The following is a 16,888-nucleotide window of genomic DNA, read 5'->3' as shown; positions in this document are numbered from 1 at the left end:
CCTCCGAGCTCTGCTATTAACACTACTCCAACACCAGCATTGTGTGATTAGATTAAAATATTGCAATGATTAAAATGTGCCTTTGGATATTGAGCTTAAGGATATTAATTTAGCACTTTTAAGGCCTTGATGAAAGGATCTTAGTGTTGGATTTGGCAGATAGTGGTACAACTGTCTCTTTAGATGAAAGGAGAGATAGAACACAGTCCGAGGAGATCTTTTAATGCGATTACTATGACTGTAGAGCCACACTCAAACGTCTGAGATAAAAACAAAGATATTTTCATCACTTTATATCACAGAGCTGTTGAATACTCGATTCTGATTGGTCGGAAGATGTTAATTACTTCACTATAATAGCAGCTATGGCAGTAGTTTCAGCTACAAGGTTGTTTTAATTGTAACAACTTACACAGTGACTTGTATAGTAACAGTTGTAATGGTTTAAAGAAAGTGTGTATTTGTACACATTAAAACCACCTGCCTAATATTGTGTACAGTAGGCCGCCCTTGTGCCACCAAAACAGCCTTGATACATCGAGGCATGGACTCTACAAGACCTCTGAAGGTGTTCTGGCACCAAGGCGTTAGCAGCAGATCCTTTAACCCCTGTAAGTTAACGAAGTGGGGCCTCCGTGGATCAGACTTTTTTGTCCGTCACATCCCACAGATGTTCGATCGGATTGAGATCTCTAGGATTTGGAGACCGAGTTAAAACCTTGAACTCTTTGTCATGTTCCTCAAACCGTTCCTGAACAGTTTTTGCAGTGTGGCAGGGCGCTTGATCCTGCTGAAAGACGCCACTGCTATTAGGGAATACCATTGCCATGATGGCATAGACCACTTTTGGTAGGTACTAACCACTGTATACCGGGAACACCCCACAAGACTTGCCGTTTTGTAGACGCTCTAACCCGTTCGTCTAGCCATCATAATTTGGCCCTTATCAAAGTCGCTCAGATCCTTACATTTTCCCATTTTACCTGCACCTTTGAGAACAGACTTTTCACTTGCTGCCTAATATATCCCACCCCTTGACAGGTGTCACTGTAATGAGATCAATCTTATTCACTTCACCTGCCAGTAGTTTCACTGTTATGTTGTGTTGTCTGTGTGTGTAAAGATGTTTATTTAACATTTTATGGAAGGAGTCTCCAGTGTAAGCCATGTGTAACAGTCAACAAGTTTACCAATCCAGATTTCTTGGTACACTTAGAAAAGCAGCCTCTCTAGTAAGTCAGCCTAATAAGTTAGTTTGGTTCTTTTGGCTCACACCTGAATATGACATGACAGACTCTACTATTTCAGTACATATGCGTATATATATATATATATATATATATATATATTAATAGATTACAGCATTATCCAGTATGCAATTGTTAAAGGAAAATACAATGCATGGGTGAACAGAAACTGGTATAGAGTTGTGAACCCATGCATTATCATGTATGATCTTTGAAGATCCTGCACTGGAATCGTGGAATCGATATATATTTTTTTTATATTTCTACCTCTAATATTGAATCTTTATTCAATACCTCTAATATGAAACATATTCATTGCTCATCGAGAAATTATTCCGATAACCACTCTAATTTAACATAAAAAAGCAAAGATGATATGTGAATAATAAGTGACGTGACTGAAATAATGCACGTTTCTCGGCTGTAATTATGCTCATATATTCGAGAGAGTGATGTGCTCTTGCCATGACTCAGAGAGAAAATATCACGCCTTTAATGCAGAGTCGAACATCACTTATTCAAAAGCTGCACACAACAACAACACGTCCCAGCTGTTGGTGGATGACTAATAGGATGTCATGGGGAGCTAGAATCCACAGAATCTAAAAGCAAATATGTAAAAATAAAACAAAACATATATATATATATATATATATATAATATGTATGCTCAAAATCCCTTGAGTGCACATTGTATTTATACGGACACTCTTCAATCCTGAGTAAATTCCTAATTAACCAGAAATTAAGCAACATCTCACGATCCAGATGTGTACAGTCGTTGTCGGTCTGGCTCTCACTATTGATCTCCTCCCTCGAGCTAGGTTTGCTGTCAGGATTATCCCTTCACACGCTATAATTTGACATTTCACACTGTCAGACACTGAACACAGCACTGCAACAGTGTTATTCCCCTGCTACGAGCTGCTGGATGTGACCACCTTGTCCACTGACCCATCATTATAGTCCAAACAACTCTGGAAGAGCTGTAAAAATAGTTGGCTGACAATATATTGTCAACACAATTCTTTTCCATGAGGCTACATGTGAAAAAAACAGTAAATATATTCTTTCTCTTTGCTCTCTTCAGCATGTCTTGTGCATACTAAAGCAGAATGCTTGCAATTAATTAAATTTTTGGGTTCAAGTGACTGTAAAAAAAAAAAAAAAAAAGGATCTCTGGAGTATTTCATTAGGTCACATGCTGTAATTATAGGCTAAGAAAACCAATATTTGCTTGCAGTCATTCTCTTCACCTGAAAGTGCTCTAGCTGAGGCGAGACATCCTGTGGGAATGGATGATGGTTTCGATCGGTGTTTTATTGTGATTATAGCCACTTTTTAAAAGCTTTTCCCTTCTCCAGCTTCTGGCTCACAGTACAATTGGACAAGACACCAATTTCAGTTTCAAATTCTGTCACTTTTTTTTCTTTTTTGCACTTTTGGGGGCAGGTCCTAACCACGGTGAGTGTTTAGTGATGGCCGAGAGACAGGGTAAAATTGCTGTTCATGTCAATATTACAAACATACAGTATATATCAGTATATTTCTTCTCCTATATGTACATTATACCTTGGAATCGAAGAGCTTTCCAAGTGGTAATCATGAGTAAATCTCTCGCTAATAGGTCCAGGATCCAGGTGGTGGTTATGTGCCAAATGTTTAAAAAGTAAAAATAGGTTGTTTTTTTTCCCCCCTATTTTATGCTTCTTTAACATTCTGAAAGATAGTGATTCACTGTCTGAGGGCAAAGTTTTTTAATATATATACTGGTAGGGTAAATAAATATAAATGTTAAATATAAATGTTAAATGTAAATTCTTAAATGTAGAAGCTAAATATGTCATTCATATATATACTAATTCGTGTTTTTATCAATCTTTCAGCGTTTTGCTTCATTGGGAACAGATAGCACCTGCTGCTGGGTTGGCAGTGTTATAATTTTTACCCCAAATGGTGATAATTTTCTAAGGGGTGTAAATGGCATGTCTGTTGATGATGGTTTAAAAACAAACAAATATTTGGAATTCAATCAAAGTTATTGCTATGGCAAATATAAAGGAAATGAAAGAGTTTAGGGCTGTCAACGACGCATAAAACCGTTTCTGTTCTCTTTTAAGATATTTAAATGATTGATTCGGGACACTCATTTGGGACAGTGATGTCATCACTGCATACAACTGTAATTTAAATCCTGAAATTAGTCTCCGCTATGAAATTACAGACATACTAGAGTATAGAAATAGGTATACAGCGCATGTAGAATATTAAACATTCGGCTAAATGCTAGATAGGTTGGGATATCTAGATTGAACCCAACCCATATGCTGAATCCCAAATGGCAGCCTGTTCACGCTACATAGGCTGTGGAAGCAAACATTCAAATATATCGCAAGTCTGGTGTACCACCATCATGGGCGTGAATCGTGTATGTTGTGTTTCATCATATTTAAGAAAAGGTCTCCAGTTCATTATTTTGGCTGGAATTGCTGAAGATGTCTGTTCACGCTGAGAATTTGCATAATGTCACGTAGGCTAATGGTACATCCATGTCACAACGGTGATTTCAATACGTCTTAATGCATCATTACAAGATTGAAGTTTAGTCTAATATTACCAATCATGCCCAAGCTTCATGGCTGTAATGATCTAATTCTCTTGATTTCTACGTCCCGTTCAATTTGAAATACAATAGCTGCCGTGAGTTAAGTGTTTCATGACTGCAAAAATAGTCTCAAGAAACTCATGGCCTCAAAATATCCATTTATTAAAAAAAAAATAATAATAATAATAATAATAATAATAATAATAATAATAATAATAATAATAACCATGTCGTCTATGCAGCTCTGAGGAAATCAGACAGAATTACATTGTCTCATAAGTCCAATGTACTACTGAGTGTGAGAAGGACAAAACAAAGACATGCCCGAGGCACTTGCCATGATTAGTTTTCTATTTGTGCTGCTGAGCTAATTAGCGTTTGACTCTCGGTTCGCTTTTACCGGATATTTAGTCACGACACGCCTTGCTCCTCTCGCTTTCCCCTCGACCACTCGCGCTTTTGGCAAAGTGACACGCAAACAAATGTTCGCTGTAGTGTTGCTATTATCAATATCTCTGCCTGAGAGAGCTGGAGCTCAGTTATGTGGCTATGCTTCAAAAAACGATCTTCTCACTCCAGGACAGATGATCGGGCCAAAGGGACGCCCTTGTCGTTGCACCCACACGAGGCTGAGTAGCGCTCTGATATACGAGGTGTGTGTATATGAGCAGAAATCTCCCAATCTCTCTGCCTGGTGATGAATAGCATCAATTGTGTGTGTTATTGTAGAAGACTGGGCTTGCACATATCTTATCTTTTCAAACCTCCCTCCCTGGTGGCTACACAATGGGGACATTTTTCCCTCACTCATTTTTTTAGTCTTTGCCATACTGTGGCTGTAATATGTCTCTTGTGCTCATTCTGAATATCGTTGCTAGCTAGCGTGTTTTCATTTTGCCGATAATTTCAATTTTAGATTTCTTGAGATTCACAACATGGTGAACTTTTCATCCGTTTGTAGTAACATTTAATACCGTGGAACGTCCGTTAAACAAGTTCCTGTTATCGCTTACATTATAGCAGATGTAAACAGCCCTTTACTCAGCGGCCTGTTTCGTTTTTGTTTTTTTCTTTAATGAGACAAAAAATGCAGCTTGTCATTTATTTTATTGCTAACTTAATATTGCTGCTACATTACACAATAGTTTACAGATAATTGTGGCAATAATTTCCCCACACAGCACTGTTGTGTTGTTCTGCATAATCAACGTGCATTGTCCTGCACTCATCTCACACTGTTTTACATTTACGTTTATGGCATTTGGAAAACTCCCTTATCCAGACCGACTTACATTTATCTCATTTATACAACTGAGCAGTTGAACGTTAAGGGCCTTGCCCTAGCAGCATGTCAGTACTGGGATTTGAACTCACAGCCGTCTGATCATCTTTACCTTCTTTAAAGACAACGTCTATTGTTAAAAGCGCTATACAGATAAAATTGAATGGAATTGAATTGATCAGTAGTCTAAGGTCTTAACCACTGCCACGTTTTGTATTTGCACTTTATGTAGTCCTGTAGACACCCATGCTCTTTCTGGAAGACTTTCCTGTGGCAGAAAACGTGTTACAGCTTTACATCGGACTGGACAGAGCACTGACGCTAGAGACTCCTTCCAAAAATGAGAACAAATCCTCTCCTTACAGAAATCTTCACCATATCGTCCATGACGGGCATTTTTTAATCAGCTTGCGGAATAGCCGCACATCGATCTAAACTGTTTCAGATCTGCCGTTATACTGTAGAAAGTCAATCTGACCAGTCAGAATCAAGGATTCAGCAGTGCTGCTTCAAACTTCAAATATGAAATCAGAGCATTGTAGAAAAATAAATCTGACCGCCGTACATTTTACCGTCTCAATCACTGTAAATGCCACTAGAAAAAGTAGCTAGTAAAACTAATGAAAGGCAGCTAACAAATCCAACTGACGATAATGAGTCTTTATTGATCATATATAGTGAAACTCTTTTCTTCGCATATCCCAGCATGTTAGGAGGTTGGGGTCAGAGTGCAGGGTCAGCCATGATACAGCGCCCCTGGAGAAGAGAGGGTTAAGGGCCTTGCTCAAGGGCCCAAGAGTGGCAGCTTGGCAGTGCTGGGGCTTGAACCCCCGACCTTCTGATCAGTGACCCAGAGCCTTAACCGTCAAGCCCCACCGCCTCGTCTGCACTTATATAGCGCTTTTTTAACCTTAGTGGTTCTACAAAGTGCTTTACACTGTGTCTCATTCACACACTCACACACCAATGGTAGCAGAGCTGCCATGCAAGGCGCTAGCTTGCCATCGGGAGCAACTCGGGGGTTCAGTGTCTTGCCCATGGACACTTTGGTATGTGGAGTCACGTTGACCGGGAATCGGTCCGCCAACCCTACGATTAGTGCACAACCCGCTCTACCACCTGATCCACATCCGCCCCGAGTCTTAAACGATTTTTAAAAATGTTGATATTGTTCGAATACAAATTGAATGTATTTATGAAAAGTATTAACATCTCGGTTGTTTTAACAACTGACTGACAGAGATTGCGGACAGAGATTTTTGATGGGCGATTGAAACACAAAATTAGGTATAGAATCCGTTCAGAGGGGAATCGTGGAGATTGCTTTGCAGACTGCTGGGGAGCAAAGGCAGAACCATAATTGGAGAGAATGAGAGAGATGAGCTACTGTTCAAGGTTGCATCCCAGCAGTCTGAGTGCATGCCATTACAAATAAAGAAAACAGATGTCAGACTTTGCTGGTGTTAATGCATTGGTTCTTCCTTGATAACGAGCTCTATTCAGCAGTACAACACTGGCTTGACAAATAAATTGTAATATCTGTATATTACAATAACTTTAGGGAAATAGCTTGACTTTTCTGTGATCAAGCCCTTCAGTATATATTTACAGTATAGTAACAATGTAGTGTTTAATATGTAAAAAAAATTAATTAAAATGATACTAGTACATATCCTCAGATTCCTGTTCTTGATTGACAGGAGAGGAATCTGATCTGCCCCATTTGCCTGAAGGTTTGTTGTGTGGTGCATTTTGAGATGCTTTTCTCCTCACCACATTTGTAAAGAGCGATTATTTCAGTTACTATAGCCTTCCTGTCAGCTCAAATCACGGCCTGCCATTATTCTGTGACCTTTCTCATCAACAAAGTGTTTCCTGCAGAACTACTGCTCACCGGATGTGTTTTCCATGTTTCGACTGTCCAACTCATCCCATTTCTACAGTGAAGGGCACTCAAACACCTAAAATACTGCGTACTATTGCGTCAGTAGGAGTTTAAACAAGTTTCGAGAACATTTCTATTTTGATTACACATTATACCGAATCTCTTGCTAGTTATTTGTATTGCCTTGAATATTCCGGCACGAACAATTCCCAGTCAGTAATCTTTAACTTAGCTTATCCTATCCTAACATGTGTACGTACACCTGATATTTTTCACTATGTGACGTTACTACGCACTTACAGACCCGAAGTATACACCAAATACTACCTACAGTATAAGCAATACTTCAAACTTTATTAAACTCTCGTTGCATTATAGCACCGAGAAATTCATCTGTATAGATTTGCTACATCCAGTCGAAGTACTTGTAATTACTACATACCTACTTATTAAATACTAAGTACTTACTGTACTGCAAATGAACGTGACAGCGATCAGTATGCAGCTATTGATTTAATCCTAAACCTTAAAAAACCTAAAAAGCGTATACAATGCAAAGAATTGTTCATATATTGTAGAATACACACAGTACTTTCTATCATAGATTTACAGTATAAATACCGTATTTTGCGAAATACTGGTCTAAGCATCACCGTGTTAGTGTGTGGTGTTTTTTTTTTTTTAATTATTATTTATTTTTGACGTAGGGAAGCAGATGTAGACTATGATGACTCATAATGAGTTTGTTTGTGTGCCTGTGTCTGGTTCAATGTGCGTCAGGTCTCAGGTAGCTGACCTCGAGGTGGCATTGCACATTAGAGCTCATCGAGTTCATTGATTGAATACACCTCTTCAGTTGGCAGTATGATGAACGCAGCTGTACCAAAACCTTGTCTCTATTAGGCAAAGGTTTAAAAAAAAAATTTTTTTTTAAGAATCGGAATATTAAACACGATGTGACGTCTGTCATGTATCAGTCATCATCAAAGCCTTGAGACATCATAAATTAATACACTTCTTTTTTTTTCCTCCTCTATTTTCTCTTGTAGTGGCAAACATTCTGTGGAGAGAGGAAGGTATAATATATCACGTTCTCTTTTGCAACCATTCTGTCACATATCCAACCAACAGTATCTGTGTACTTTTATCGGTTTAATTTTACATAACACCGAGATGCCGGTTTATTAACAACGTCGGGGGATTTGGAATAAATGTAGGTACAAATAATTCTAGCTAGGAAATCCTGTATCAGCCAGATAGTTAGCTAGTTAGCTAGTTAGTTTGAATGATGTCATTCAATGGAAATCTTAATACTGGTTATCATAACGGCAATATTATTATTATTATTATTATTATTATTATTATTATTATTATTATTATTATTATTATTATTATTAAGTCTGTAATTCTGCTACAGTTTTACAAGCATGATCATTCTCAATGAGACCACATCCCGTCACAAATCCCTCTTAAATCAACTCTTTTGATGAGCTAATAAACAGGAAACTCGGTGTATTTTCGAGTTTTTAAATAAACCCTGCTCTTGTTTGCTAACCGGAGCATATCTCTCCTGCTCAAGGTCTGGGGATTGGGAACATGTTTTATGTTTTTTATGAGGACGGCATCAAAGTGATCCAGCCAGTGGCCTGTGAGATCCAGAGACACATCAAACCCAGCGAGAAGCTCCTCAGCCTGCAGGTGAGTGCTCTCATTAAAGAGGACACGTTAGTTCAATCACCTCTATGCACTAAAGAAGCTACTGGTTTCACTTCCTGGTGGGATTCTCTCTGAATAAATCAGCTACATTCACGAGAGTTTTTCAGCAGGATACTTCAACGTACAGCATACAAGCCACTTTAACATCCATAATATTATTAATAATAATAATAATAATAATAAACATGGAAATATATTTAATTACAAAATATATTTCCATAATCACATTATCAGCCTTTTTATTACTGTGATATCGCCATAATGAAATGCCTGTCCACAGTATTGTAAAATATATAGATATGATCAAATAAATGTGCATGGATGGAAAAGAAACTATTTTTCTCATGCTAATAGTGGAGCCTGGAGAAGATGTATCTTCATCACAGACAATATTTCTGTCAAGGACAGATTTTTTTTTTTATGGCATGTTGATTCTTAAAAAAATAAATAAATAAAAAACTGTTACAACCTTACCGACGTATCCGTGTAAATTAAGCTGACCAAATATGCTTAGTTTATTGTGCAAAAACAGTAGATGCTGGATCAAGTGCTATTTTTGCCACTATTTTGTTTAAACCTATATTGTTTAACTAAAACAAAGTCCTAGTCCTGATAACTTATTCCGTTAAGGCTATTCTTGATAAGCAACCACAATATATTCGCAATGTATTCGCGAATGTTTGAAGTTGATTTTATTAGTCAGATTTGTAAAAATGTGTTGTTGTTGGGTTTTTTTTTTGTTGTTGTTCCTAGTCTTTATGTTATATGTCATTGCAATTTACAGCAAAAAAAAAAAAAAAAAGAAGAAGAACGAACACATGAAATACGGTATCATTTTCTGTGCGTCTGATGAAGACTTTAAAAAATGTGACTCGGTGGTTGGATTTCTGTCGACAGCCACCCAGAAATTCAGCTTAAGCACCTGAATACTGAAAACTTTCCCTACATTAATATTAACGTAACTTTTGAACTTTCTGATTTAAGTCACAGGCTTTGAATACGATATGCTATCTATCTGCACATCTATCTTTTCAGAATACTATGACAATGCTATTTATTTATTAATAGTAGCATATTTATGTATTTAATTTTGACCTCAAATATCATAATTTTTGAGTATATTCAAAGCGCAAATCCTAACTTTCAGCACAAGTCATTTGAAAATTCAGTTATTCAGTTAAAACACATTATTTGATGTTTTACTTTGTGAGTTTAATTTATTTTTGAAAATATACACTCATTTCAAATCTGATGACTACGACACACTCCAAAAAAAGTTGGGACAGTCGACTGTTTACCGCTCTGTAACATCAGCTTTTCTTTTAATAACACTTATTAAGCGTTTGAGCGCTGAGTGAAGACACCAGTTGGTTTAGCTTAGGAAGCAGAATTTTCTCCCATTCATCCATTATGCATTTCTTCACCTGCGCAACTGTACGAAGCCTTCATTGCTTTATCTTGTGCTTCATAATGCGCCACACATTCTCTATGGGAGACAGGTCAGGACCGCAGCAGGCCATGCTCGCACCCGCACTCTCTGCTTACGTAACCGCACGCTTGTAATCCAGGCAGAATGTGGTTTGGCGTTGTCCTGCTCTGGATGGAAGCATATGTTGCTCCAGAATGTGTACATAACTTTCCACATTAATGGTGCTCTCACAGATGTGCAAGTTACCCATACCATGTGCACTGAAACACCCTCATACCATGACAGACGCTGGCTTTTGGACCTGACGCTGGTAACAGCTTGGATGGTCCTTTTCCTCTTTGGTCCGGAGAACGCGACGGCTGTTTTGTCCACAAACTATTTGAAATGTCGACTCGTCGGACCATAAAACACGATTCCACTGTGCTACTGTCCATCTCAGATGAGACCGGGCCCAGAGGAGTGGGCGGAGCTTCTGGACAGTGTTGATATATGACTTCTGCTGCGCAGAGTAAAGCGTTAACTTGCATCTGTGGATGGTGGATGGTGTGGATGGTCCTGACTGACAAAGTATTCCCGAACCCATGTCAGGATCTCCATTACAGACTCATGACGGTTTTTAAGACAGTGACGTCTGATGGATCGGAGATCACGCGCATTCAGAAGTGGTTTTCGGCCTCGCCCTTTACGCACCGAGATTTCACCGGATTCCTTTAATCTTTTAATGATATTGTGCACTGTAGAATTTGAAATGCCCAAAATCCTACCGATTTATCTTTGGGGAATGTCGTTCTCAAAGTGTGGGATTATTTGCTGACTCATTCGTTGGCAGATTGCTGATCCTCAACCCGTCATTGCTCTTGAAGGTCTAGGTCTTTTTTGGAGGCTCCTTATATACTATGATTAGACGATTGCCTCACCTGTTTCCCATCACCTTCTTATTTCAACTCGTCACATCACTATTAGTCCTAAATCGCCCGTGTCCCAACTTTTTTGGAACGTGCTGCATGCATCAATTTCAAAATAAACATTTATCTTCAAAAAACTATGCAGTCGATTAGGTAACACATCAAATACCTCATCTTTATACGTTTTTTGTTTAAATACAAGTCAAAGTACATTTACAAATCACTCCTCTTTGTTTTTATTAGCATTTTCAATACTGTCCCAACTTTTTCGGAATTGGGGTTGTACATGGAACTGAGACACCTCTCACACAGTTGTCCGAGCTTAAGTCTTCTGATAACTCGTGTGCAATTTCAGTATTAACTCCTCACTTAACTTAACTCTGAGTATGACCCATAGCTCAAAATTCACAAATTTACTGGACTTTGTCTTACGTTAGAATTTGTCAGGATGTCTTCTAACCAACTCTTTCGAAAAGCTGTGAAGCATTAAGGTTAGCCTCAGGGGTGAGATCAGTAACTGGGCATTTTCTTTACCCATACTGTATGAAATCCACCTAAATCTCTCTCGCTCAATCTACTGTAATTCCTATGAATTTTGCATGAGATCCAGTTGCGCTCATGGAGAAGTTCTCAGAACTGAAATCATTTATCATTTCTTTCTCATTTCATCCAGTTAAAATATGAATCATTCATCACCAGCTGCTGGATCTCGGCTTAGGAATTTTGAAACCCTGAAAGCGTGAGTTCAAGGTTAAGACTGAGGACAGAAGACACCGATGAGAGTTTCCAGTTATGCGACCTGAAAGATATTCAACGATGGCCGCCAGCCTTCTGAAATTCTAGGTTCACACAACTTTACACAACTTAAAAACGCCGTGAACTTCCCTTATTGTCATGTACAATATTTCAACTCAAACTCTTTAGCTCAGGGCTCACTCTGAACTGTCACGCTACATCCTTGGTTCTAATAAAAAAGGATGTGTTTTCTTTCTGTCTGTAACATTTCGCTGCGGTTGATAGACGACGGCGAGATTTACGCAAGTTCCTAAAGGAACGTCTTTGCTCCTTCGTTGATCAGAGCTCAGGCGAGGTGACGAGGCAGCGGTGTTAGCGTGGAACTCATCTGTGCACTGAATCCCACAGCGTCGAGCCTTTATTGCGACATCACTCACACGTCAGGCGGAGCTTAACACAAATGCTGTCTGTAGGGGAATGTTGGAGAATTTTCCAAATATCGTATTTGAACTTTTTATTATTATTATTATTATTATTATTATTATTATGCAAATATGTTCAAAAACGTACTAAGCACTAATAACAATTTCTCAGTTTGCACTTGTTCATGAACACAGTATTGAGTTCTGTTACTGCATACAAAAATGCATATAAAATTTCATTATTTTCTTCACTTCCAGTCAGAAAAGGTCCGGTGTTACGTTTGGGGGGGTGGGGGGGGGGGGGGGTGGAAATGTACCCTTGGTAATCATATTAAGAAGGATCTCCAAGCTACCAGCTGCAAATCACAATCTTAAGAAGCATCTATAAAAAGCTTCATTTGCTGATAGTGATAACCTTCATGCAATTTCAGCTCAGTTAAATATACGGAATGTGCGCGTGCAGCCTCTTCTGAGCTTCTGAGTGAAGCACTAATCTTATCACCCACTTCAGTTAAACCCACAGGAGTCACGGAGAACTAGAAATATACCACACCATATGCTTTGCGTTTCTTTTCCATGCTACGTATTCTTTACAGCAGAGCTCATTAAATTGCTGTGGAATTTAATAAAGCCCAAGATTTATTATATCATGTACATTTTGCTGATGTGGGTCTATTCGTGTTCTTTCTGAAGGAGGAAGTTTGCCCGAAAATAGAAGGAGAAGAGAAGCAGGAGTGTGTTTGGGCTTCCGCCGTGAACGTGAAGGATAAGTTTATATACGTCAGCCAGCCGATGTTGAACAGAGTGCTCATCGTAGATATCCAAACCCAGAAGGCCGTTCAGGTAAGCTAGCGAAACAACGATCATGTCTACAACTGTATTCTCAGAGCATGCTTCTCGGCTGTATTTAATGATTATGGGAAGAAACCCGCTGAGACGTCCTCGCATTGCGAGTGTATAGTCGTTGCCCGGTATCGTTTTCTACAGCTCTCTCAGACATGTTGTAATGGCTGATGAGCTCCATTGAATCTATAACACCATTCCTCATGCTACAAGTAGAAAAGCTGAGCTTTTAGTTGATTCCTGCAAGCACGAGCTCTTCATTTTCATACCGATCGTGTCGTATCCTGCTTTCAACGATAGTGGAAAGTGAAGAAGAAGAAGAAAAAAAAAAAACGATCTCTCAGCCAGACTGAGAGGCTTGTTTGCATAAAGTGAAAAGCAATACACGTTCCAAATCGTTTTATTTTATTTATTTTTTCCTCATACTTTGCTTTATTTCTTAGGGGGAACGCGTTGTATGTCAAAATGTCTGTGAGAAACCTTTTAAAGAGTCTTGCATGTGGGAAGCTAAGAACACTTGACCATCCAAATTGCCCTTCAGAAACCCTTTCTCAGCTTTTGCTCAGAGCTATCAAATTTTACAGTGTTCAATGCTAAGAGCACAATACACGTATCTATATATCTATATCCAGGGACGTGCAGAGAGTTCCTCAGAGTCACGGGCTCAAATGTCAAAAAGGGCTATCTCACCAAAGAGCGAATATGGCTACTTTAGTACTTTAAGTACTTTACTAAGTTTAATTTAACTACACTTTCTTATCACCCTGGTAGACGGTGTAAACAGACTGTGCGTGGTCACAATAATGAATAGGAGAATGACACTACTAATATAACCTAATGGTATTTAATTTCTTACATTCACAGAAATAATTAGAACAAAACAGCAACTTTTAGTGGAGAGATGAATCCAAAGAACCTTTAAAAGAAAAATTTGAACATTATGGATTTTTTTTTTTTTTTTTAACTACAGTATTACCATCCACAAATGTTGTGTCACACCCACTGTATGTCACTTACTGTAAAGTCAGTAAAACTAGTAATTTCACAATTAAATATACATTTGACAGTAGCACTGCTTACTGAACTGGCTTTTTAGTCTCAAAGCTTGTCATTTTTGCTTTCTAAATTTCATTTTAAACAGATAAATTGAGATTTTAATGATGCATATAACAACTTTTTTCACTTATCACTTAGGTCACAGCAGTGGTTCTTAAACAGGGGGGCACGGAGAGATCAGAAAGGGAGCGCAAATTGTTTTCAAGGAAGACAAAAATAGACAAGGCATCATTTGGGTTCTCGGTGTATTTTATTGAAAAACCCCGCATTCCCTCTCCTTCTGTATTTTCTTTTTGCTGGGGAGAGGCGGAGCTTAGCCTGCCTTTTATCTAGCTGTCAGTGCAGGATAGTGTTCCCAACTTAGCGACTTTTCAGACCCCTTTAGTGACGTTTTTTCAAAAACAAAAAAAAAAAAAAGCGCCTGACAACAAATCTAGCGACTTTTTGGACAAACCTTAGCAACTTTCCAAATTTTCCTGCACTCTTTCCCGCTGCACTCTTACCTCTCTCTGCATCTGCTGTGTTCAGTGAGGGGCCGAGCGCCGGAGATTTAACACTGTCACGGATAACGAGACGCGCCCTTCCTCCCGATTTACATCATCCATATGCGAGTGTTTTTAGAACGCAAGACGAATGGAATGCAACATGTTTTACATGTAAAATATTCCACGTTACTACAACCTGGTTCTCTGTTCAAAGTAGTTCTAGTGTTCAGAAACATTTTATATCATTCCTCTTCCATACCTGTCCGTTATATAGTTTTATTAAAGTCATAACATTTATTTTAAGACATCACAAAAGTTATTTTAAAAAAAGGTAATAAAAAAGTACAAAAACAGAAAAGCAATAAAAATCTATCTATCTATCTATCTATCTATGAAAACAGATTATATATATAGTATGAAGTATTGAATAGTGTGTTTTTTTCTTCTATAATTTGCTGTTTGTGTAATTGAAATAAATCATTTAAACTTGATGAGCACAATGAAATCTGTATATAAAATTAAACAAATTTGAAGCTGATCAAATTCAAAGTATTTTATTTGACATTCGGGGCACACGGTGGCTCAGTGGTTAGTACGTTCGCCTCACACCTCCAGGGTCCGGGGTTGGAGTCCCGTCGTGGCCCTGTGTGTGCGGAGTTTGCATGTTCTCCCCGTGCTGCGGGGGTTTCCTCCGGGTACTCCGGTTTCCTCCCCCAGTCCAAAGACAGGCATGGTAGGCTGATTGGCGTGTCCAAAGTGTCCGTAGTGTGTGAATGGGTGTGTGAGTGTGTATGTGATTGTGCCCTGCGATGGACTGGCACCCTGTCCAGGGTGTACCCCGCCTTGTGCCCCATGCTCCCTGGGATAGGCTCCAGGTTCACCGTGACCCTGAAAAGGAGTAAGCGGTAGAAGATGGATGGATATTTGACATTTGCGTAGCTGACACATGGAAATCTGTACCTTGAAAGTCTTATGGTAGCTCCACTTTCACAAACAAAATGTACAAATGCAAATACAAAAAAAACACAGGGGGAAAAAAAACATTCAGTGTACAAAAATAGACAAGAGATGCATAAAATATACAAAAATCTGGGTGGGTAGTGTACAACATGCAAAGCAGTGTGCAGCAAGATTTCTGTGGAGAGTCTGATGCAGGGGTCGGGAACCTTTTTACACCAGAACCATTTTTACATTTTTGGTTAATGCATTTTTTTCGATAGAGCCATTACAAAAATCTCTTCTGTGTTTGTTTGTGTGTGTGTGTGTGTGTGTGTGTGTGTGTACACTCATCCAGCGCAAGAGAAAAAAAATCTGTCGAAGTTACATCCGTTCTCTTTTCCGTCTCTATCTCACGTTCCATCATGTTCGGGCTGACAGGGATACGTCTTTTATTTTCTGAATGATTTTCTCCTTGTTCGAGAAATCCACAGACAGTTCAGTTATCATACACAACATACGTTCCTTGTCTTACAATCTCCAATGAGATGCAGTCTTCCAGTTGCCCCTGTCCACGCTGGCAGCTGCTGCCGTCCGGGTTACAGTTTAAGTTGGAGCTCCGTGCACGCCTTCCTTCGGCTTTGGCCCACCGGGAACTTTACTGCAAAAGCAGAAGGTCTTTTAACAGATGAGTGTTTTTAAATAAAGCAATACGATCTGTGCAAATCAGACACATCCGAGCACCAGAGCTTTCAATAAAAGCATATGAATCGGTCCATCCGATTTTCGATGCTCCTCTGAATTCTTTCTTTTCGCCATCTCCACAATATAGCTAGGTAGCTACTTGAATCTCATGAAGCATGAGAGGTTACTACGGAAACGTAAGTGGTTTGCCGTCGATTGGTCTCGTTACACGTGCGCACAGCACTGCATACGTGCAGGGACTGGAACAACTCGAGATCTGTCACTGTAAACTGACTTTTCATTAACGTCGCTAGGCTGTACAACAAAGGAATTGCAATTGACTTTGAATTTTCCGCAGGAAACTGACCTCTAGTGATGTGTCTAAGTTTTTAACAACGATATGTTGGTGAAGGGTGAGACACCTGGCGAGCCACACGATTTCATAGGTTCCCGTAGCCATGGGTTCCCAACCACTGGTCTGATGGCTTGGGAAAATAAGTGTTTTTTGAGTTTGTTTGTGCACCACTGGATACTCTGGTAGCTCCTGCCGGATGGTTGCAGCTCAAAGAGCAAGTGTCCTCAGTTGATCCATCAAGTTTCACATGAATAAATCTCCTTATAATAAATTTGCAGTCATCCACCACATACTGGATCTTATG

General features: G+C 39.1%; 1 protein-coding gene across 1 annotated transcript in view; it reads left to right on the top strand.

Annotated features, from left to right (window-relative positions):
• The window catches only part of fstl5 (follistatin-like 5), a 162,585-nt gene that overhangs the window by 130,051 nt on the left and 15,646 nt on the right, over positions 1-16,888 (top strand). The window contains exons 12-14 of the mRNA XM_053682396.1: positions 8,068-8,094; positions 8,598-8,716; positions 12,919-13,068. Of these exons, the coding sequence (XP_053538371.1) occupies positions 8,068-8,094; positions 8,598-8,716; positions 12,919-13,068 (296 nt within the window). The remainder of the gene's footprint in view (positions 1-8,067; positions 8,095-8,597; positions 8,717-12,918; positions 13,069-16,888) is intronic.

This window comes from Ictalurus punctatus, chromosome 8, assembly GCF_001660625.3.
Source record: "Ictalurus punctatus breed USDA103 chromosome 8, Coco_2.0, whole genome shotgun sequence".
NCBI lineage: Eukaryota > Metazoa > Chordata > Actinopteri > Siluriformes > Ictaluridae > Ictalurus > Ictalurus punctatus.
Note: the sequence above shows the minus strand (reverse complement) of the source record. Positions and strands in the feature narration are given on the sequence as shown.